At 40.9% G+C, this 23,934-nt stretch overlaps 1 protein-coding gene across 1 annotated transcript in view; it reads right to left on the bottom strand.

Moving 5' to 3' along the window:
- LOC126281613 (leucine-rich repeat-containing protein 52-like) overlaps positions 1 to 23,934 on the bottom strand; it is a 37,307-nt gene that overhangs the window by 3,664 nt on the left and 9,709 nt on the right. Inside the window, exon 2 of the mRNA XM_049980722.1 lies at positions 11,890 to 12,230. Within this exon, the coding sequence (XP_049836679.1) occupies positions 11,890 to 12,230 (341 nt within the window). The remainder of the gene's footprint in view (positions 1 to 11,889; positions 12,231 to 23,934) is intronic.

The following is a 23,934-nucleotide window of genomic DNA, read 5'->3' as shown; positions in this document are numbered from 1 at the left end:
AGTGGGATCAGATACTCGTCAGCTAATTTATCACAGCTAACAATGCTAGTACTACTGTGTTGAATGTTGAACGTTAAAAATTTGTAATTAGCCCACAGTTGTTAGGGGTATGAGAGATTTGGTCACACACAGTCGCTTTCAATTTGACACGTCTATGAACAATACCACATAGGGTACAGATATCTTCTACGATAAATGATGAAACATGTGGTATAACTTCTTCTATGGCATAGCTTGACATAACATCCTCCATGCCAAGCTAAAATTACATTTTTGTAGGTTTTGCACTCAAAAGGTGTTTGTAGTCGGAATACGATTCTAGTATACCCTAACCTTGTTTTATATCCATACACATCCATCACTATAATTCCTGAGGCATCAAGGAATCGTTTGTTTCATTATGGAGGGAAGCATTAGTGTAAGAACTGTAGAGTGAGACAAAGGCATGAATATAGTAATCAGGTAAAGACGGTTGTAGTCTGCTGTGATTAATCGGAGATGAAGAGACTTGCATAGTATAAACTAGAGAGGAGGTCTGCATCAAATCAGATATTTCATTTTCGCATTTTTGTTGTGACCAGTTTTACTTTGTTTTCACCTCTTCTGTCCTTAAGAGTTTAATCACCATATTATAACCTCGAGTTGCATGCAAACAGGAATATCTACGTTAGGCTACGAGTTTTATTTACATTCTTTGAATGTTCCATAAAACTGGCGATCCCTGTAATTTGCCAATATATAAAGATAATTTAATTTAAAAGATAGTTTGTAATTAGGAAATCAGTATGAAATGTCCAAAGAAGTGAGAAATGTATATCGTAATTAAATTACTGAAATTTGTGGAATATTATAAGGTTTTCATGAGAATTACCTTATAAACAATAAATTGCACGAGAAGGTATATTTCACAGAAGGACATCATGTTCTTCCATTTTTTTCAGAACGAATGATATACAATTTAAATTTTTGTAGACGTTGTTCAAAGTATCACCACAGGAGAGTACGACATTGATTTGCGATTTAGATCCACCAACCCCAAACAAGAAACGATTTGTTTTGATTTATGTCTGTGCTTAGTTGCTTAATTCGTAACTTTCTTGCGTGTTTGCAGGATTATTAAGCACAGTCTAGTGTATAGTTCCGCCGTCTGCAGCGCAACAGGCATTTGTTTTGGGCTGAACAGACAGTGTTGGTTGGACAGCTCAGTAAAGCGGTTGCTCTAAGTGAAGAGGTTGCTCCTGCTCCAGCAGGAGAGTACAGCATTCATTTCTGACTTCTTTATATGAGCTTCTAACTAAAACCGACTTATTTCGACATACATGTGCTTAGCAGTTAAATTCGTATAGTTGTTGAGGGATGTAGGATGATTTGGTGATCCTTCGCTCACAGTTCCAAGCAGTGCTGTCTTCGTTCATGCTGTTTGAGGCTGTTGCAAAACGGCATCGGTGTGGGGGACCATATGTAGGGATCCAAGGAACGTATGGCACATCCGCCTCTCCTCCGACTGGTCCACTAATGTGGCCGCCGCGGTTATTGTCCGCACCGAGGCTGACATCTCACACGTTGGTCGAGTAGGGGGTCGTTCCTGGATACGCCAGGCAGCGAAAGACCTTTATGGAGGCCGATGCAAAAGGCCTCACTAGTTCGTCTCACAAACAAATTTCAGGCGCTGTCAATGGTGGGTAAAGATCGTGAGGCAGATCAGGTCGCTTGTCCTTCTTCAGACGAAGCATCTCGGCCTGCGAGATCTAGGCAATCACAGAAGGTGAGCCCACGGTAGTTGGAAGCTCCAGTGTTGGAGGTAACGGGGCCCCTTGTGGGGGAGGTTGTATGTAAAATCAGTCAAAAATGTTGTTTTTTCCACCATATAGTTCTGTACCATGCTAGAAATATTATCTCCAATTTTCAGAGTTTAATTTGTGATACAAATGATGTAAAAGCCGTCTTGTTCCAACAAATACACAGTTCAATGCTCCCTTTTGTACAAGACTTTGTCCTTGTTTGTGATATTTTATGATTTCTTGCCATCAGAGAAGATATCTGTAGATAATAGAAGTGCCTGAGCACATTTACGATGCAGTTAATTAAGTTTTATTAAAGAAATGCAGCCGGCCGCGGTGGTCTCGCGGTTCTAGGCGCGCAGTCCGGAACCACGCTATTGCTACGGTCGCAGGTTCGAATCCTGCCTCGGGCATGGATGTGTGTGATGTCCTTAGGTTAGTTAGGTTTAAGTAGTTCTAAGTTCTAGGGGACTGATGACCATAGATGTTAAGTCCCATTGTGCTCAGAGCCATTTGAACCATTTTTTGAAAGAAATGCATACATGGTGGAACACGAAACTCGAAAGAAGGCTTTAGAGCAGACGTCCAACATTTTGCCCATCTACTGTTTTTAAAATTTCCTCATATGATGCTTGTCTGGCGTTCAGTGATGGTGACATTGGAAGAATCAGAACCCTTATGAGACTTGAATTTGATTCATGTTCCTTCACTGAAAAGTAATTGAAGGAGACTCTTGGTGTGCGTATTTCCAGTTGTGAAATGTGAGTGAAGGATAGTGCGAAATGGGCACCCCATAAGGTTCATGTTAGAAGATTAAAGCTAAAGATCTACATAAACATCAGATGTAATGTTATGACTACCAAAAGATACTTTTTTCGGTTATAAATGATAATAAAATCTTTTTTATGGATTTCCAGTATATTTCATTTTTCATTGAATAAGGAACATTTTCTGGTGAACCACTAAAGAAAAAAAAGGTGAAATTTGCTACTGACTTTGTACATACTACAACACAACTTCCTGTGGCACAGAATTTTTGAAAGTGCATTCATTACTGCTAAATTTATTACAATCTTTGTGTGAAATAAAAACTGGTGTGTACAATACACATAAATTTAATAAAAAAAGTTGTTGTGGCACTTCCAAGACAAATATTAAAAAACTAATACACCGACTTGTTCGCCTAATTTCTAAGAATAGCAAGCCACATTATGAAGTGGTAAGAAAAGTAACATTTAGGAAAAGCTTCCTCGTGTGGTACTATGTGTGTAAAAGTATAGAGCAATGTCCTGATCAAATGAACTGATCGGGTATCGAGCCTGGGTCCACTGCATGACAATCAGACGCACTGACCATTTAGGTAAGGGGGTGGAGGAGGGAGGACTGGAGCTCAAGTAGGTTACAGGCACTGAAAGCTGGCTAACGCCACAGGTAAGGTCGGCCCAAAATTTTTACAAGCGGCCTGACGATGTTCAGAAAGGTTAGATAAACTTCAGTTGGTATTGGTGTGTTAGTTGCTGTTCCAAGCAATTTACGTTGTAGCGAAATTGAAGTAGATGGTTTCTGTGGGTTAGTATGGGTTGAGGCTTAACAAGCGCACTAAATTAATAATGGACCCTTTTACCAACGACCTGCCGGTGATCCTATAGTTGCTGGAATGTTCAAAGAAATCTCGGGTATTATCTTAAAAAAGTACCCCATTTATACTGTTATAGCTGGTGGCGACTTCAACCTATCATCAATGTATTAGAGAAAACGTGTGCTCAACGTCTCTGGTGGGTGTAAAACAGACTGAAACTAATGAAAATGCGAAAATTGTTTTCAACAATTTGTTTACGAAACCCACTTGGAGCGTAAACGCTTGTGAAAAAACATTTAACTTCATAGTAATATATACTCCTGGGCAGATAGACAGCTGCATGATGGATACAGGGATTAGTGATTGCAAGTGGTGGTAGCGAGACTGAATACTGTAATATCCATCCCCACCAGAAGTAAACGCAGAATTTATCTTTTAAAAATATCGGAAGTAAGATCGCTTAAAGCTTCCTAAGAGACAGCCTCCATTCCTTTCGAACTAACTATGTAAGTGTAGACGAGGAGTGGCTTGAATTCAAGCAAATAGTATCAGAAGCAATTGAGAGAATTATACTTAATAAATGAATAACAGGCGGGAGTAAAGAAATGAATCAGAAAAGGAACTAATCGTCTGTGGTACACAAAGCACGACAGAACACTGTTACAGAAGCAACGAGAAAAGCATACCAAATTAAAAAGAACGCTAAATCCCGAAGACTGGCGAAGTCTTACAAGAGCTTGGTATTTTGGGCATACTGCGATGTGAATCGATTTTAATAGCTTCCACAACGAAACTCTATCTCGAAATTCGAGATTCTGGTTTTATTTGAAATACATCAGTGGCAACAAACAGTCAATACCTTCAGTGCATGATAGCGATGGTAACGTTCATGATGACAGTAACACGAAAGAGGAGTTACGAAGGCGATTTTCCGAAAGTCCTTCACCCAAGAAAACGACGTAAATATTCCAGAATTCGTATAAAAAAGTGAAACCAATATGAGTAACTCAGAAACGGATATCTTCTGTGTAGTGAAGCTACTCAAACCACTTAATAAAGGCAAGTCTTCCAGTCTAGATTATAGAACAATTAGATTCCTTTCAGAGTACGTTGATATAATAGCTCCATCCTTAGCAATTATATACAATCACTCTAACGATGAAATATCTGTACCTACAGACTGTAAAGTTACGCAGGTCACACCTACACTCCAGAAAGGAATTGCAGGATGTGAGTTCTGCCAGATATGCGGAACACCGGTTTTTCTCAGTACTCCAACATGTTTCAGCACCACTGTGCCATCATCAGTGGGTTTCCGTTTTATTCATTCCGTAATTTGAACATTTTTATTACATTATTACAAAATTATGTGGATATTTAGTTCAAATAATAGTTCGTTTCTTTTTGTTAATATCTTTACACTTGGTGTGCATGATTTTTCAAGTCACATGTATATTATTTACTTTGGGTGCTTGTCATCTGCAACCAACCATCTAGAATGTTATTTAGTTCGTCGCGATATTTAGCGCCTATATTCGTTTTTACTTACGTTTCCTGAGGCAAGCCCTTTTTCTCCGCATCATGGTGAGGTGTCGTGATGCACACGTAAATATAGCAAGTATTTTCCACAAATAAGATTGTATGCAACCGTTTTTCGTGTGTGTGTGTGTGTGTGTGTGTGTGTGTGTGTGTGTGTGTGTGTGTAGACTTTATCTGTTTGTGTTGTATTTTTTGTAAAGTTCCTTTAATGTGTTAAATAGCGTGGCCTTGCAGAGTGTAATAAGGGAGTACAGTACACTGTTCAAGGTCGCACTATTTAACACTTTAAAGGAACTTCACAAGAAAGACAACACAAACAGATAAAGTCTACACACACACACACACACACACACACACACACACATACACACACACACACACACACACACACACACACCACACGAAAAATGGATACACTACAATCTGGAAAGACTCACCATTTACATACAAAAGCAACACCATGTAAAAGACAGCACAAACAGCTAAGAAGCGTACGAAACACACACACACACACACACACACACACACACACACACAGAGAGAGAGAGAGAGAGAGAGAGAGAGAGAGAGATGAAACGTAAAAAAAATTCAAATTTGGCGCCGAACTCTCTGGTGTTTTGGAGAAATGAGAAGTGTTTTACGGCCTTATTTGTGGAAAATACGTCCTATATTTACTTGTGCATCACGATATGAAATGGGTTTGCCACACAAAAATGTAAGTAAAAACTAATATATGCGCGAAATATGGCGATAAACCAAATTACATTGTAGATGGTAGGTTAACTCCCAGCAAAATTTCTCATCAACATCGTTTGGTTGCAGATGTCAAGATACATATAGTACATAATATACAAATGATCTGAAAAAAAAACATGCACATCAAGTGCAAAGGTATTAACAAAAAGAAACGAAGTGTTGTTTGAACTAAACATCCACTTACTTTTGTAATAATTTTATAAAATGTTCACATTACAGAATATATAAAACGGAAACCCACTGATGATGACACAGTGGTGCTGAAACATGTTTGGGTACAGAGAAAAAAGGTGTTTTGCATATCTGGTGGACTTCACATTCTACAATTGTAACTGCAAACAGGGTCACCACAAGGACCTGCTAATCCGAATCATGAATATCAAGACAGGAAGTTGGATTGCAGACCCATATCATTCACGACTACTGACATTTCAATTTTGTAACATGTACTATGTTCGATTTGCATGAATTACCTAAAAAAGATGTATTGACTGAAAGTCAACGAGTCTTCAGAAAGTATCGTTCTCGTGCGACACTACGAGCTCTTTATCCTGATGGTATAGGGAGTACCACCGACAGGAGATCTCAAATTGATTCGTTATTTCTAGATTTCCAAAATCTTTTTGTTATCGTTGCTCACTGGCGTCTTCTGATAAACGTTCATGCCTTTAGCAACTCAATCGTGCTACTTGATTCGTGACTTACTGTCAGAAAGGTGAAAGTTCGTAGCAATTGATGAATTTTTTTATTTATTTCTTTTTTTTCTTTTTTTTTTTTTTTACTCAATCGTGCTACTGTGTTCGTGAATTACTATCAGAAAGGTGAGGCTTCGTAGTAATTGACGGAAAGTCATCGAGTAAAACAGAAGCGATATATAGCGTTCTCTAAGAAGTGTTGCAGGCTCTCTGATGTTCCTGTTCTGTATAAGCGATTTAGGAGCCAGTCACAGCTTGTTGGCCTGTCGCAGTGGCCGTGCTGTTCTAGGCGCTACAACCTGGAGCCGAGCGACCACTACGGTCGCAGGTTCGAATCCTGCCTCGGGCATGGATGTGTGTGATGTCCTTGGGTTAGCTAGGTTTAATTAGTTCTACGTTCTAGGCGGCTGATGACCTCAGAAGTTAAGTCGTATAGTGCTCAGAGCCATTTGAACCATTTGAACCACAGCATGTTGCACGATAAATCACGTTCGCCTAAACCGCCAAGGATAAGACCTACGAAGAACTGTCGCATTTTGTAGGGAAGGCGAACTGAAGACGATGTGTTATTGGCAGAACAGTTAGATGATCCAACAAATCCATTACAGTACGCGTGCCCGCCCTCTCTTAGAGTACTGCAGCGTGGTATGAAATCCTTACCATGTAGGATTAGCGGAAGACATGAAAAAGTTCAAAGATAGGCAGCTCATTTCGCATTATTGCAAAACAGGGGAGAGACTGTCACGGATATGATACGCGAGCTGGGGTGCAAACGGAAGAGCAAAGGCGTTATTGGATTACGAAAATACTTTGTTGACACCCACCCACACAGGAAGATACGATCATCGAAACAAAATAAGAGAATTGAGGGCTTGCAGGGAACTTCTTTTTTCCCGGCCGCTGGTGGACAGTGTAACGACCGATACTCTACATCTGCACCTACATACATACCTCGCAAGCCACCGTGCTGTGTGTAGCGTAGGGTACCCTGTTCCACAACTAGTCATTTTCTTTTCTGTGCCACTATCAAATAGAGCGAGAGGAAGACGATTGTCTATGTGCCTCCCTATGAGCCCTAATTTATCGTATCTTATCTTCGCCGTCCGTACGCACACTGTATGCTGGCGGCAGTAGAATCGTTCGTCAGTCAGCTTCAAATGCCTTTTCTATGAGTTGTCTCAAGAAGGTTCCTCGAAAATAATGTCACCTTCAGACAGGAATTCCCATTTGAGTTGCTGAAGCATCTCCGTAACACTTGCATTTTGGTGGAACCTAACGGTAACATATCTAGCAGCCTCTGTATTGCTTCGATGTCTTCCTCTAATTCGAACTGGTGCGGATCCCAAACACTCGAGCGGAACTCAAGAATAGGACACGCTAGTGTCCTACATGTGGTTTGCTTCACAGATGTACCCCACTTTCCTAAAATTCTCACAATAAACTGAAGTTGACCATCTGCGTTTCCTACCGCAGTCCTCACATGCTAGATTCATTTTATACCGCTTTGCAACTTTGTGCCCAAATATTTACAAGGTGTGACTGTATCTAGAACGTCACTAATAACACTGTACCCGGATATCACTGGCTTGTTTAACTACCCATCCGCGTTCACGTAAATTTTTCTTCGTTTACAGCTGGCTGGCATTCATCACACCAGCTAGATATTTTGTCTAAGACATCTTTTATCCTCCTACACTCACTCAACTTGGACACCTTGCCGTACACCACAGAATAATCGAGGAACAACCACAGACTTTTGGCCACCCTGCCCGCCAGGTCATTTAAGTCTGCAGAAAATAGCAGCTGTCCTTACTTGAGGCATCCGTGGCGACAGCCTTGTTTCTGATGACACCCCAGCGTCTAGAACAATATACTGGGCTCCATTGCTTAAGAATTCTTCGAGCCACTCTCATATGTGGGAATTTATTCCATACGGCTGTTCCGTCGTAACCATTATGCAGTGGAGCACCGTGTCAAGCGCTTCACGTAAATATAAAAATGTGGGATCTGCCTGTTGCCTTTCATGCATACCTCACAGTATATCGTGTGAGAAAAGGGCAAGCTGAGTTTCACACGAGTGATACTTTCTGAAACCGTGCTCATTCGAGCACATAAGCTTTTCGGTCTCTAGAAAATTTAATATATTCAGATTCAGAATATATTCTAGAATTCTGCAGCAAAGCGTTGTTAAGGATATTGGCCTGTAATTTTACGGGTCTGTTCTTTTATTCTTCTTATATAGGAGTGATCTTTTATTTTTCAGTCGCCTCAGACTTTGCGATGAGGGAGAGATTCGCCCTAAATGTAACCTAAGTAAGGGACCAATGCCGTAGAGTACTCTTTGTATAACCAAACTGGTATTCCATCCTGACCTGCGATTTATTTGTTTTCCTTTCTTTCAGTTTTTTCTCTACGCACGCAATGCTTATTACTACGTCTTACATAAGGGACTCTGTGCAGTGGTGAAACGATGGTATGTTTTCACAGCTCTCCTGAGCAAACGATTTCTTAAATAAAAAATTTAAAACTTCGACTTTGCTTTTGTTAAGTTTTGTTGCCACACCTGACTGATCAACAACTGACTGGATGGAAGCCTTAGACCGACTTAGGGATTTTACGTAAGATTAGAATTTTCTTTCATTCTCGGCAAGATGTTTAACTAAGGCATGAGGATGGTACTTGCTGTAAGCTTCGCGCACCGATCTTTTTACAGAAGTCCGTATTTGTATTAAATGTTGCCTGTCGTCATTTGCGCTTTCTCTTCAGAACCGACAGCACAACAGTCTTTGCTTCCTCAGCATTTTCCGAATTTCGTTGTTAAACTATGATGAATCTTTTTCGTCCTTGTTCCACAGTACGATTTATAAAGTGTTTAGACATCCTCTACGCTCTTTCTAGCAGAACCGTTTGCCTAGACTTCTTAACTGAATTATTAACTTTCGTAACAAGAGTCGCTATGATGACATCGTCATCACCAATCCCGTTTATATGCCAGTACCATTGATGAGGTCCAGTCTCTTTGTAGCTGTAAGGTCTGCACGTGGGCTGCAAAACTAGCAGCTGAAAAGACAGTTTTCAAAAAACGTATTCAAAATTAGTTGACAAGACTGTCTGTCCATACCGCTGCGGTCAGCCGAGAGATGACCCATTCCGTACTTGATAGGTTGGACTCACCTCCAAGTAATGTCGTATTTGCGTATTTACGCGCTGTTGGCCGTAGGTTTCGTTTGAATGTCTCTGCAACTGTCACAGCCGAATCGGATGGCCGGTAATTGCATCGAAAAATTAACTCGGTTTCACCTAGATCTGTTATACGTGACGAGGTGACTTTTGTATTACACTCAAATCCTACCTCAATTAAGAGAATATTTTTGTCATCTAGACAAGCTGTATTTCCGATATACATACCATGACTCCCTAACTATCTTAAAGCGTATTACCATGCGTTTCTGTCAGATGTAGAACCCAAGAACAATTTGAGCACGGGACCTATTTTGGAGGATAGTAAAATGTTAGGAATACTTCGACAGTTTACTGACAAAATATTGGTAGTCGAGTGTCTCTGAACGCGGTCTGATTTCACCATCTGCATTTCAACTGGTGGGTGTCCATCATAGTACCACAAACTACTGCCTACCCTTAAAAAACCCTCTTGTGCACTCCACAAGTACCCTGCTACCCGAGTAGCTGTTTCCTTTATGTAGTGCACCCCTGACGTATCAAGAGGAGTCCTTCCCCATCCGACCACGCGGATCCGACTGCCACAGAGTCGACGAAGTCTTTGGGTGAGACTCCTTCACTCGGCATCAGACCAAAGGAAACCCATCAGCTCTGGGAACAATATTGAAAATTGCAAGCTCTGCTTGCACCCCGCGGCCGAGGCGTGCAGCCTTGACCATATCCGCCTGAAGTCCGTATGAACTGAGGATGGCCTGAGAACCCAAATGACCGGCGCCTTTGGTGCCGTCGTGATCTACCAGTTGCAGACGACTGCACTCTCGATAGCCGCAAATAAGACCTCCTCCACATCTCGCATGAGGCCCTCTAGCAGACATACAGAAGCCACATTGGCTTTCATTCCAGGCCTGAACGCAATCTACCAGAGGGGATCCGAAACACGAATATCTTGGAACTCCGATAGCTAGAATATGTCTGCCCGTGTGTTACTGCTGGGACCCTGTTAATGAATGACCATCTATTCGCTCACAAGGCGAGTAGTCGAAGCCAGACAGCCAGCCTCCACATTGGCCCTCCGCCTCGAGCGACGCGAACGCGTTACCCTGCTGTGAGGGTGAATTCAGCCATGTCGGGTGCAGCAGCAGGTGACTCAGTAGCAGAGCTCGTGGACGAAACAACCGAGACGTGATGTCCCATGCGACGCGCCAGATTTTCCGCCACCGTTACAGCCCGAAGGAGCCTCTTGAAGGCAGCTGAGCTTAACTAAAATGACATTCAGCTGCTGGCGAACTGCGGCCAGCTCCTCCTGCGTCTGACACGGCATGCAAACATCCTACCCATTCTTGCAGGACTAACTAAAGAAGTAAACTATAAAACCAGACAGAACTTAGATATGCAACCTGCTACCCTCCTGATGTGCCACCAAAGGACGCTGATGCCTTAATGAACTGCGTAGCTGGCTGTTCAGTAAAAATTAAAAGAGCGCTACAGATTGCCTAAATTTACAGTTGGAGATAAAATCGCGAAATTAAACCACTTAAACACAAAAACACGCACGGAATTGAAGAAATATATTACTATGAAACTACAGGAAAAGATAAATAATGAAACTTGCGGCTGTGGGGCTATGTAACAAGCGATTCATTGTAAGTGGTGTGGCGGTCGTTCAGTGAACCTTCTACCAGGTGTGTGCGTTGCCGAGTGGTAAAGTAGGTGTAGACGTACTACACTAACTGTTCAAGATGCTTCCTGAAAAGAAAAGTACTGGTATGTAAGGTATTTGGTATAATTGGAAAGGCTAATAAAATGTGGAAAGGGGTCAATGACGTCCATGTAGCAAGTTCTGGTACTAACATAATTTTTTATTCCGGAAAATTGATATCTTGTTCTGAAAATGATATTCTAGAAGTCGAATTTCTCAGAGCTTCAATCTGAAATCGAGTGATAAATAGAAGAATTCTGCATTCGTTATTTATAAATTTATTTCAATTGATAAACAAGCTACATAACAGTTATGTCCTTAACATTGATTCCATTGGCTAGTTGTTAACGCCATCTATGGCGCAGAGGCGGTAACTTCTTTCGAGCATACGGTGAACTTGTTGAATGAGACTCATTTTAACAATTGACGTAAAATCTCATTACTGTAGTAAAACGAATTACTTGCATTTCGTCCACTGTCAAGGAGATCAAAAAGTGTGTCTCTAAACGAGGGATTCGACATAAAAGTATTAGCTTAAAGATGTTCCCGTCAATGAAGAAACTTCAGGCATAGGTGACGTTTCCCATAAGTGAATAATAATTGAAGGAGATTCACAGTGGTTCACCAAACGTCACATAAAGGAAAGTAACGAGCACTCACTGGTTATGAGACAAGTCGAGCTTCGTCAGGGCGGGCAACGGGCAGAAGGCGTCAGCCGCGACTCCGGCCAGCGCACCGCCGCTCACAGACAGGGTCGTGAGCTCGGCCAAGCTACGCCCCTCGAAGCTGGTGCTGTCCAGCGACGTGATGCTGGTCGCAGTAAGACGCAACAATTTCAGATCGCTAGACAGCATCGTCGGTACTTTCGTCACCAACGGCCCAGAACACTCCATCGCCACACGCTCGTAGTCCAGCGATGGGTACCACCCGCAGCTCATATTCATATTCATAAGTGTGCCACCAGATATCCATGGCAACGACACCAAAAAAACGAAAATCCACTGGAACAAAGAAGAAGTATGTATACTTAGATTAAATATTTTCTGCGTGTGTAGCGTTAAAGTGCATTCCACTGTAAGAGGTGTCAGACTTGTTGTTATGCGCTATACCACGACACAGTGACATAAAGGAGACATGCAATAGTCTAAGCTCGTATAAGAAAATCTTTCAAATACTCAGAGGGGTGTTGAATTGATTATGCAGTTTTAGCCTACAAATATAAGAAACAAACTTAATGCAACTATTATATCTTACATGTTGTTGTGGTCTTCAGTGCTGAGACTGGTTTGATGCAGCTCTCAATGCCAATCTATCCTGTTCAAACTCCTTCATCTCCCAGTACCTACTGGAACCTACAACCTTCTGAATCTGCTTAGTGTATTCATCTCTTGGTCTCCCTCTACAATTTTTACGCTTCACGCTGCCCTCCAATGCTAAATTTGTGATCCCTTGATGCCTCAGGACATGTCCTACCAACCGAACCCTTCTCCTAGTCAAGTTGTGCCACAAACTTCTCTTCTCCCCAATCCTATTCAATACCTCCTCATTAGTAACGTGATCTACCCACCTAATCTTCAACATTCTTCTGTAGCACGACATTTCGAAAGCTTCTCTTCTTGTCCACACTATTTATTGTCCATGTTTCACTTCCATACATGGCTACACTCCATACGAATACTTTCACAAACGACTTCCTGACACTTAAATCTATACTCGATGTTAACAAATTTCTCCTCTTCAGAATCGCTTTCCTTGCCATTGCCATTCTACATTTTATATCCTCTCTACTTTGACCATCATCAGTTATTTTGCTCCCCAAATAGCAAAACTCCTTTCCTACTTTAAGTGTCTCATTTCCTAATCTAATTCCCTGAGCATCACCTGACTTAATTCGACTACATTCCATTATCCTTGTTTTGCTTTTGTTGATGTTCATCTTATACCCTCCTTTCAAGACACTGTCCATTCCATTCAACTGCTCTTCCAAGTCCTTTGCTGTCTCTGACAGAATTACAATGTCATCGGCGAACCTCAAACTTTTTATTTCTTCTCCCTGGGTTTTAATACCTACTCCAAACTTTTCTTTTGTTTCCTTTACTGCTTGCTCAATACACAGATTGAATAACATCGGGGAGAGGCTACAACCCTGTCTCACTCCGTTCCCAACCACTGCTTCCCTTTCATGGGCCTCGATTCTTATAACTGCCATCTGGTTTCTGTACAAATTGTAAATATCCTTTAGCTCCCCGTATTTTACCCCTGCCGCCTTTAGAATTTATCTTACGTACTGAAGCCAAATCTCAATACTGGATGTGAGAAACAATAAATGATAAGCGGCATTTAATGTGCTGGACTGAAGTAATGTATGCTACACGTTACTGACGTATTCATGAAAGTAATTGTTGCAGACGTGACACTGCATCATCTTCCCGTTTTTGGTCCATACGAGCCTGCTTTGGCCATCAATGAGACGCAGGAACAATTTTGCAAACCGACACACCAATTCCCACTTTGGTTGATCTGTGGCGTCTGTGATGTTTACAGACCAAAGGTTCTCCAGCTGATACATTTACAGCCCCAATAAACAGTAAACGTGAGGACTAAACGAACATCTTGTAAGGAATGAGATTTCCACTCTGCAGCGGAGTGTGCGCTGATATGAAACTTCCTGGCAGATTAAAACTGTGTGCCCGACCGAGACTCGAACTCGGGACCTTTGCCTTTCGCGAGCAAGTGCTCTACCAACTGAGCTACCGAAGCACGACTCACTTCCGGTACTCACAGCTTTACTTCTGCCAGTATCCGTCTCCTACCTTCCAAACTTTACAGAAGCTCTTTACAGAAGCTCTCCCGTTTTACATCTCAGTTGCTTAGTGTTCCCAACAGATGGCTCCATTGTTAAAAAGCATCAGATTTTTAATCTCTTTATCACAGGTTGTTTTCACTGTCACCAACAGATTTTGAAATGGTAAAAATTTTCTATGTTCGAGTTACGTATCACACTTGGTTTTAGACGCAATAGATTCCTTAATTAATCTATAATATCAAAATCTCCCCCATGAACCATGAACCTTGCCGTTGGTGGGGAGGCTTGCGTGCCTCAGCGATACAGATAGTCGTTCCGTAAGTGCAACCACAACGGAGGGGTATCTGCTGAGAGGCCAGACAAACGAGTGGTTCCTGAAAAGGGGCAGCAGTCTCTTCAGTAGTAGAAAGGACAACAGTCTGGATGATTGACTGATCTGGCCTTGTAACTCTAACCAAAACGTCCATGCTGTGCTGGTACTGCGAACGGTTGAAAGCAAGGGGAAATTATAGCCGTCATTTTTTCCGAGGGCATGCAGCTTTACTGTTTGGTTAATGATGATGTCATCCTCTTTGGTAAAATATTCCGGAGGTAAAATAGTCCCCCATTCGGATCTCCGAGCGGTGACTACTCAGGAGGACGTCGTTATCAGGAGAAAGAAAACTGGCGTTCTACGGATCGGAGCGTGGAATGGCAGACAACTTAATCGGGCAGGTAGGTTAGAAAATTTAAAAAGGGAAATGGATAGGTTACTGTTAGATATAGTGGGAATTAGTGACGTTCGGTGGCAGGAGGATCAAGACTTTTGGTCAGGCGAATACAGGGTTATAAATACAAAGTCAAATAGGGATAATGAAGGAGTAAGTTTAATAATGAATAAAAAATAGGAATGCGGGTAAGATACTACAAACAGCATAGTGAACGCATTATTGTGGCCAATATAGACACGAAGCCCACGTCTACTACAGTAGTACAAGTCTATATGCCAACTAGATCTGCAGATGACGAAGAAATTGAAGAAATGTATGATGAAATAAAAGAAATTATTCAGATAGTGAAGGGAGGCGAAAATTTAATAGTCATGGGTGACTGGCACTCGGTAGTAGGAAAAGGGAGTGAAGGAAACGTAGTAGGTGAATATGGATTGGGGGTAAGAAATGAAAGAGGAAGCCGTCTCGTAGAAATTTGCACAGAGCACAACTTAATCATTGCTAAACTTTATTCAAGAATAATAAAAAAAGCTTGTATACATGGAAGAACCCTGGAGATACTGGAAGATTTCATATAGATTATATAATGGTAAGACAGAGATTTAGGAACCAGGTATTAAATTGTAAGACATTTCCAGTGGCAGATGTGGACTCTGATCACAAACTATTGGTTATGAACTGTAGATTGAAACTGAAGAAACTGCAAGAAGGCGGGAATTCAAGGAGATGGGACCTAGATAAACTGAAAGAACCAGAGTTTGTAGAGTGTTTCAGGGAGAGCATAAGGGAACAAATGGCAAGAATGGGGGAAAGAAATACAGTAGAAGAAGAATGGGTAGGAGAAAATATAGAAATGCAGTAAATGAAGCAGGCAAAAAGGAATACAAACGTGTCAAAAATGAGATCGACAGGAAGTGCAAAATGACTAAGTAGGGATGGCTAGAGGATAAATGTAAGGATATAGAGGCTTATGTCACCAAGGGTAAGATAGATACTGCCTACAGGATAATTAAAGAGACCTTTGGAGAAAAGAGAACCACTTTTATGATTATCAAGAGCTCACATGGAAACCCAGTTCTAAGCAAGGAAGGGAAAGCAGAAAGGTAGAAGGAGTATATATAGGGTCTATACAAGGGCGATGTACTTGAAGGGAGCGAAAGGCTATTTACAATTTGTATAGAAACCAAATGGCAGTTATAAGAGTTGAGGGGCATGAGAGGGAAGCAGTGATTGGGAAGGGAGTGAGACAGGGTTGTAGCCTCTCTCCGATGTTATTCTATCTGTATATTGAGCACGCAGTAAAGGACACAAAAGAAAAGTTTGGAGTAGGTATTAAAACCCAGGGAGAAGAAATAAAAAGTTTGAGGTTCGCCGATGACATTGTAATTCTGTCAGAGACAGCAAAGGACTTGGAAGAGCAGTTGAACGGAATGGCTAGTGTCTTGAAAGGAGGATATAAGATGAACATCAACAAAAGCAAAACGAGGATAATGGAATGTAGCCGTATTAAGTCGGATTATGTTGAGGGTATTAGATTAGGAAATGAGACACTTGAAGTAGTAAAGGAGTTTTGCTATTTGGGGAGCAAAATAACTGATGATGGTCGAAGTAAAGAATGTATAAAATGTAGACTGGCAATGGCAAGGAAAGCGTTTCTGAAGAAGAGAAACTTGTTAACATCGAGTATAGATTTAAGTGTCAGGAAGTCGTTTCTGAAAGTATTTTTATGGAGTGTAGCCCTGTATGGAAGTGAAACGTGGACGATAAATAGTTTAGACAAGAAGAGAATAGAAGCTTTCGAAATGTGGTGTTACAAATGAATGCTGAAGATTAGATGGGTAGATCACATAACTAATGAGGATGTGTTGAATTGGATTGGGGAGAAGAGAAGCTTGTGGCACAACTTGACTAGAAGAAGGGATCGGTTGGTAGGACATGTTCTGAGGCATCAAGGGATTGGAGGGCAGCGTGGAGAGAGACCAAGAGATGAATACACTAAGCAGATTCAGAAGGAGGGTAAAAATCGTAGAGGGAGACCAAGAAATGAATACACCAAGCAGATTCAGTAGGATGTAGGTTGCAGTAGGTACTGGGAGATGAAGAAGCTTGCACAGGATACTGTATCATGGAGACGTGCATCATACCAGTCTTAGGACTGAAGACCACAACAACAACAAATCAAAATATTATAAAAAAGCAGCAAAAAGTTCAGAATGCAAAAGTGAAATATTTATGTCGATTACCACAGTATTTACGTCCATAAAACGTGCTTGTCAACTTTAAAGTATGTGTTAGGGGTTGACGGTAGAGTGAAGTTCATGCATCACTAGAAAACTGTAATCGAACACATATACTAAAAATGATTGGGGCCCAGTTGATTTTAACTACAAGAAAGACGATGGAATGTTCAAAATAATTATTTTACGTCACCTGTGACACTTCTCATCAAAATGTCACAATATTCTACAATACATCAAAAAATGTATTGCTTACGCTGCAACACTGTGCAAATGCGTAATGTATCATTTTCTAACATTTTTTCATCGATGGTTTAGGAGTGGGAGCAAAGATAATGCATCACAAAGTGCAAAAACAACAAATCGGTGACTCGTTATAGAAAAACGAAACCAGTAATGAACTACACCAATACCTAGTGAATGTTCCATCAACTGACGGTTTCAGTCCGTAATGACCATCCTCAGATCTTTTTTACACCATGTCCTAAAGTCTTAAGACCATAATGGCATCGTCAAAATATCACTTTAGGACATGGTGTAAAAAAGATCAGAGGATGGTCATTACGGACTGAAACCGTTCATCGTCTAAAGAATTCACATTGTAATCAAAGACTGAAACAAAAAGAAAAAAAACATTTGACAGAATTGGATCACTGTTTGTACACGCGACCATGTCGCAGTTGGTGAAAGTTCCATCACACATTCACATTATGATTTTTTCAAGCACGTAAGCAATAATGAATTCCATTTTCGGAAGGAATAAGTTATTTATTACGAAATATCTCTGATGTCGGTTATCACTGTGTTTGCATCATGTTACTTTCCTTCTATAAAACATGACTGTCAGCTTTAAAGTATGTGTCACGCTGCCAGAAGAGAGTGAAGTGAACGTAGCTCTCTAGAAAAATGTAATTACTGCAAATAAATGGGATCCAGTTAATGTCCTCTAGATGAGGCTGAAGAGCGACAAGCGGTTTTTGTACGCGCCCTCACAAGGGGCGACCAAGGACGGTAACAACGAAAGACATATCACCTCCAAAGACAATGTCGATATCTCGAAAATGAATAAAAGTATGGATCATTTATCCTATTATATGAGAGACTTCTCACACTTCGCAAAAGCTATGAAGATTCATTTTAAATATTTCAGCATGTAAATTCACACAGCTTTCACGCTTATTGGTCCATGCCAACATGTCCCAAAAAGCAGCGAGTTCTCTTGGTCATAGAGATAAGGGTTCCAGGATTTTGGATAGCCCTTGGGTTAGCGACCGTTTCTATACCTACTGGAAGAACTAACGTATTGTAGCTATTCTACAGAACAGTACATATTTTAAACATTGCGCACTTCTTGCTGCCCAGGCCAATTGAGCAAATCTGTGGTTCTACGTGTGGTACAGGATGGTCCTTGGCTAGATTATAAAAGCACTATTTGCTGATGAGCGGTTCCTGAGAAAACCTCGAATAACCATGAGTTTTGAGTATGGACAGTATCAGTTGTGGGGATGGCATCTGTGCCATCTCCTGGCGTATTTTTCCCTGTGAATATACTTGAAAAAATGACTTCATATTTTCCTGTAATATGTGAAAAATACTGACATTTTTTAATGTGAAGTGCCTAGAGTCAAAAGGACAAATACAGATTTAGTATCTATGAAGAAATACGTAAGGAGACACTGTATACTCTGTTAATTTTCATGTGTGTGAAAAAAGAGAAGACATTGTAGCTCTTCTAGTAGTACCGCTGACCTAGAAAAACGCATTCTTTCTACGTTCCATATTATGAGGTCTTTAATAATTGTAATAATTATTAATTTATGTAAATTGTTTTAAGAATACACAATGTTGTTTGTTACTATTGAAAACATTTTTTATTTATAGGGCAACTCTGCCCATACCAGAAGTTATTGAAAGTTTTATTAGTTACGATCTTGCTCTATTGTTGTCCGCCATTACAGCCGATACAACAAGTTTTCGTAATCACGATCTCCCAGCCCAGATATTATGAAGATAACATATTCAGTTTATGCATGTATGAAGGTGTTAAGGCATCTCCGTCATTATTCTCAGTTTCCGATGTAATTTTTACCGTACTGGGCCGTAAGTATCGCTCCTTTACACAGTACACTATAACTAAACATGCTTCATGAAATTATAATTAACCACCCAATGTGATAATAATAATTATACATATATACCAACCCTAAGGTTTCAACCCCTGAGAACAAAAATACGTACCTGCACGATGCCGTAACTTCAATACAAGGAAATCATTATGACTGATTATGTAGCACACCGAGATGTTGGGTGTAATAAGTCTGTGTTAAAATTTTCTACAGTTTAAAAGATTGTAAGAAGATCTGTGATATAAATAATTAACCATTATCTGTTTAAAAGACAGTTTCATACAACACGTTATAATTACAGTACTCACAGATCATCCATTCGTATTTACACACACACACACACACACACACACACACACACACACACACACACACAAACACACAAACACAAACACAAACACACACACACACACACACACACACACAATGCACAAATTCTATCGTTTCTGTTCATGTCAGATCGACGATATGTTAACCGGATTTTCTCCAGATGATATTCTCTTCGACGTTCGAAACTTTTTTCGCTGTCCAGTGTCCGTTACTTAGATCCAACGGTTCAAACAAACCACATTTATGAAAAAAATGGCAAAAACCGGTTGTCAGCCGATTTTGTACCGTGGGTCACAATTTATCTAAAAATCTAACCATGGCAAATGGCTCAAATCTTCGCTCTACATTCTTCAGGCATTTATATAGAAATCCGTTTTCGGTAATCTGTATCCGTTAACAATGTACGTACTCAGGAGAAACCATAATTTTTAGGTATCAATATTACCGATTGACAAAAAAAATAAACTAAAAAGGGTCTTAATATTCCTAAAAAGAACTCTAATTCTTGCCAAAAATTACGCCAAATTTGGAAAACTGCAAATTCAGTAAAACATTTCTAATAACGTTTTTAGTCTTTTAAAATACATATCAATAGCTGGGATTTTTCAAGGAACTGCGAACGATGAACAAAGTATCCACAAAAAATTAACGGAAACGATTTTGTGTTAATCTTATGGTATACATATTTATCTGTTGTGTGTATGTGTCATAATATATAAATACGGGTAAATCGAAGTATATACATATGAGGGTGTCCTCAAAAGTAAGGCCTTCGAATTTTTTGTGTAAAAACTCTTAAAGCCTTTTAAATAAAGCGAACTTTATTAACACTGTACGCTTTCATTCTTCATGTCTACATATTTATTTCCCGATATAGTCACCCTGGCGACGAACACATTTCTCCCAACGAATGACCAGTTTAATGACGTCATCACTTTTATCACTACTGAAATGGAGTCCTTGAAAGTGTTCTTTAAATTTCGGAAACCGCTGAAAATCAGATGTGGCCAAGTCGAGACTGTAAGGAGGATGAGTGACAACGGTGAACCCATGGCGTCAGATTTGCGCTGATGTCACATCGGTCTTGTGAGGTTTGCCATTGCCATGGTGAAGAGGACGTTGCTCCAGGTGTGGACGACCTTTTAAGAACCGTGCTTTCAGGTTTCTACGAATAAAATCTCGATTACAGCGCGTTCTTTCTAACGCACGGACATAGTCACGTTACACAGCGCCATGTTACACGCTACAATTCGGAGCCCTGTGGCAGCAGAGGGTTGAAACTCGCGTCAACAAAGCGGGAATGTCGACCGAGTAATATGCGTCAGATGTAACACTTCAACAGATATTGAGAATAGAATACAAAATTCAGACGTATTAATTTTCATCGTAAACTGTCAAAACTTTAGTGACCTACAGAATTCGTTTTATATGAACAGCAAAACCTGCTGTCAGAGGAAAAGAAGCGAATTAGCAAAAAATGCTCCTCGCAGAGCAAAAAGAGGTGAATATGTTCCTCTCTAAAAGATTCTGATCGAAAATGGAGAGTCTGCTGCCTCAGTCTTCAATTCGCCTTTTGGCATGCGAACGTATTCGCTTTTTAATGCTGAAAGGCTGTAGCAGACACACAGTGACGGTGAAACAGAGAGGACACAGCACCAGTGGGAGAGAAAGAGAGAGAAAACAGTGACATTGGGAGACGAGAAGTAGCAGTGAAAGAGAAGAGAGCTGGATGAAGACAGCAGCAGTGGGAGCAACGGAGAGGAAGTACTGATAGTGTGAGACAGTGGCAGTAAAAGAGAAAGGGAGACGGATGGAGAGCGAAAGAGGGAAAATACAGTGGAACTGGAAAACACGGGTGAATGGAAACCATAACCATTCACCGGCTTGGGGGACAGGGGAGGCGGGGGGGGGGGGGAGGGTGGGGGTGGCCTCTGTGGAGCTCCTCAAAGCGGCAAATTTTTTTTTAACACGTAGTGGAGGTAGCAGTTTGGACCGAAATTTTTAAACACGTAAGTATGGGGAAGGAAAGATTCTGAGAATTTCTGGCTGCCGAGATATGGTGGAAACAGTGAGTGTGAGAAAAAAATTTAAAAGGAGACGCTGTAAGTGAAGGAGCAGACATTGGCAGTGGTATATACCGTAAATCAATGGGAGACAAATTAAACAGTAGGAGAGAGACATAGGCAGTGGCAGTGAGAGGGAGTTACAGTAAGCATGAAGGCTTAACCACAAAGAGAGAGAGAGAGAGAGAGTTAAAGGATTTGGAATCGGAATGTTCTGTGCTAAGAAAGCGCGAATATGTTTGCAAGCCAAAATCTTTAGTGAGGAAGTCGGAATCAGAATTGAGGGAGCTGCTTCACCACGTTTCTGTCAGTCTTTTGAAGAGGAATGTATTCGACGTTTTTGCACTCCGACAGGAGGATTTTTCCTTTGATCGTAATATGCGCATGATCTCTACGAAAATTCGGGCTAAATAAAACTGCGTTATATGTCAACTTACTCACATACAGCAAACAGAATGTTGCTTCAAAAAGAATATTACCACTTGTAAACTGTCTGTATTACGTATTGAAATACTCGCAGCTTGTATATTGCCACTACTAATAAAAGCTTTCGGTTAAGCAGAAGTCATTTACGGGAAACATTCGATAGGCGTTCCACAATTGGAATGTCTTTGGACCTTTAAATTAAATATTTTTCCCCTTATGATGTATCTATTTAGCTTATTAAAATACATACAGCTTGCATGCCTATCGTAATACGCAAGACCCCTACGGAAAATCGAGCGAAAGTGAACTTATATTATATGTAAGATTTCACACACTTTTCAAGCAGATTGAAGCTTCGAATTTTCTGTATTACTTCTTAAAACACTCACAGCTCGCTAACTGGCACTACTGATAAAGAACGTGCTTGGAGACTACCTCAGTGCACATGTGCAGACATCTGCGAGTCCTATGATGACATCGATTAAGAAAGTAGAGACTTCTTCGAACAAGAAAAAGTAAAGTGAGGCTTATCAGCTCAATACTTGGGGGAAACCTGTATTCCCTCGGCAGTATGTCGTTGTGTGGAAATTTACAGCGGTGTATAAATCAAGAGATGATTATCTTGAAAAAGATATGGAAACAGTATGTGTCGGCTAAGTCAGAATGAAGAGATTCCCCTTTGTAATTTCTTATCTCCACCAATATCCAAGAAAGCATGTTTGCTGTCACGCATCTCCAAGTGAGAATTCCTTGAGGGGAACAATGCATTAAATTTTATGTCACAGAAAATTTACTACAACAAACCAATTTAAAACTGTGTGACGGACCAAGACTCGAAGTCGGAACCTTTGCCTTTCACGGGCAAGTGCTCTACCATCTGAGCTACCCAACCACGATTCACGCCCTGTCGTCACAGCTTTACTCCCGCTAGTTTCATATCAGCGCACACTCCGCTGCAGAGTGAAAATCTCATTATGGAAACATTCCCCCTGGCTGTGGCTAAGCCATGTCTCCGCAATATCCTTTCTTTCAGGAGTGCTAGTCCTGCAAGGTTCGCAGGAGAGCTTCTGTAAAGTTTGGGAGGTAGGAGACGAGGAATTGGGGAAAGTAAACCTGCGACGGAGGGAAGTGAGTCGTGTTTGGGTAGCTCAGTTGGTAGAGCACCTGCGCGCGAAAGGCAAAGGTCCCGAGTTCGAGTCTCGGTCCGGCATATAGTTTTAATCTGCCAGGAAGTTTCATATCAGCGCACACTCCGTTGCAGAGTGAAAATCTCATTCTGGTGACATCTACATTTATCGCACGAAACCTTAGGGAGACATGTGTTGTGACGTCAAGAAAGGAACACATTCTGCTAGTGTGTTTCGGAAATAATCTTGCCCACGCTGTCTGTTTGTGATAGTGAGTGCAGCGGTCTTCTGTATGTAAGAGGCATGATGTGAGCTACATTTGACAACAGTTGTTTGGACATCTTTCGAGTAACAGTGTTAGAAGATATCGCAAATGATTGTCTCATCTACTGTTGACCCATCGTCAAAGTTTTACGTCGTGTCACAGAGTCGTTTGTTAAGGATTATCCGTGTAAATTGCTGTCCACGTATCATTTATGACTAGCGCAGATGAGCTAGATATAAGGGTCTATTTATACCGTAGGTTTTGGTACATAATAAGCATACTTCACAACACAGGTGATACGATATAGTATTAAGCAAGACACGTTTTGCCCCAAAGAGTAATGGCATAAAATGTAGGCGTGGGAGGAGACAAACCGAGATAACTTGAAGTCACCAGATGCGTATTGCATCACGTGTGACGATTGGTGGTTTCAGGTATATAGATCAGACAGGACGAAGCTTTGGGGTACGGTTTAGAGAACGTATTAACAACACGAGCTAAAGGTCAGCTTTAAGCGCCCATCTACACGAAACAGGCCATTCTAAAACTGGGCTCCATTCAAATTTGCAGCTGCTGCGCTATGAAAATAAGGGCATTAAACTCAACATTTAACAA

This window comes from Schistocerca gregaria, chromosome 7, assembly GCF_023897955.1.
Source record: "Schistocerca gregaria isolate iqSchGreg1 chromosome 7, iqSchGreg1.2, whole genome shotgun sequence".
Lineage (NCBI taxonomy): Eukaryota > Metazoa > Arthropoda > Insecta > Orthoptera > Acrididae > Schistocerca > Schistocerca gregaria.
The sequence above is the reverse complement of the archived record's forward strand: the minus strand, read 5'-3'. Positions and strand labels throughout refer to the sequence as shown.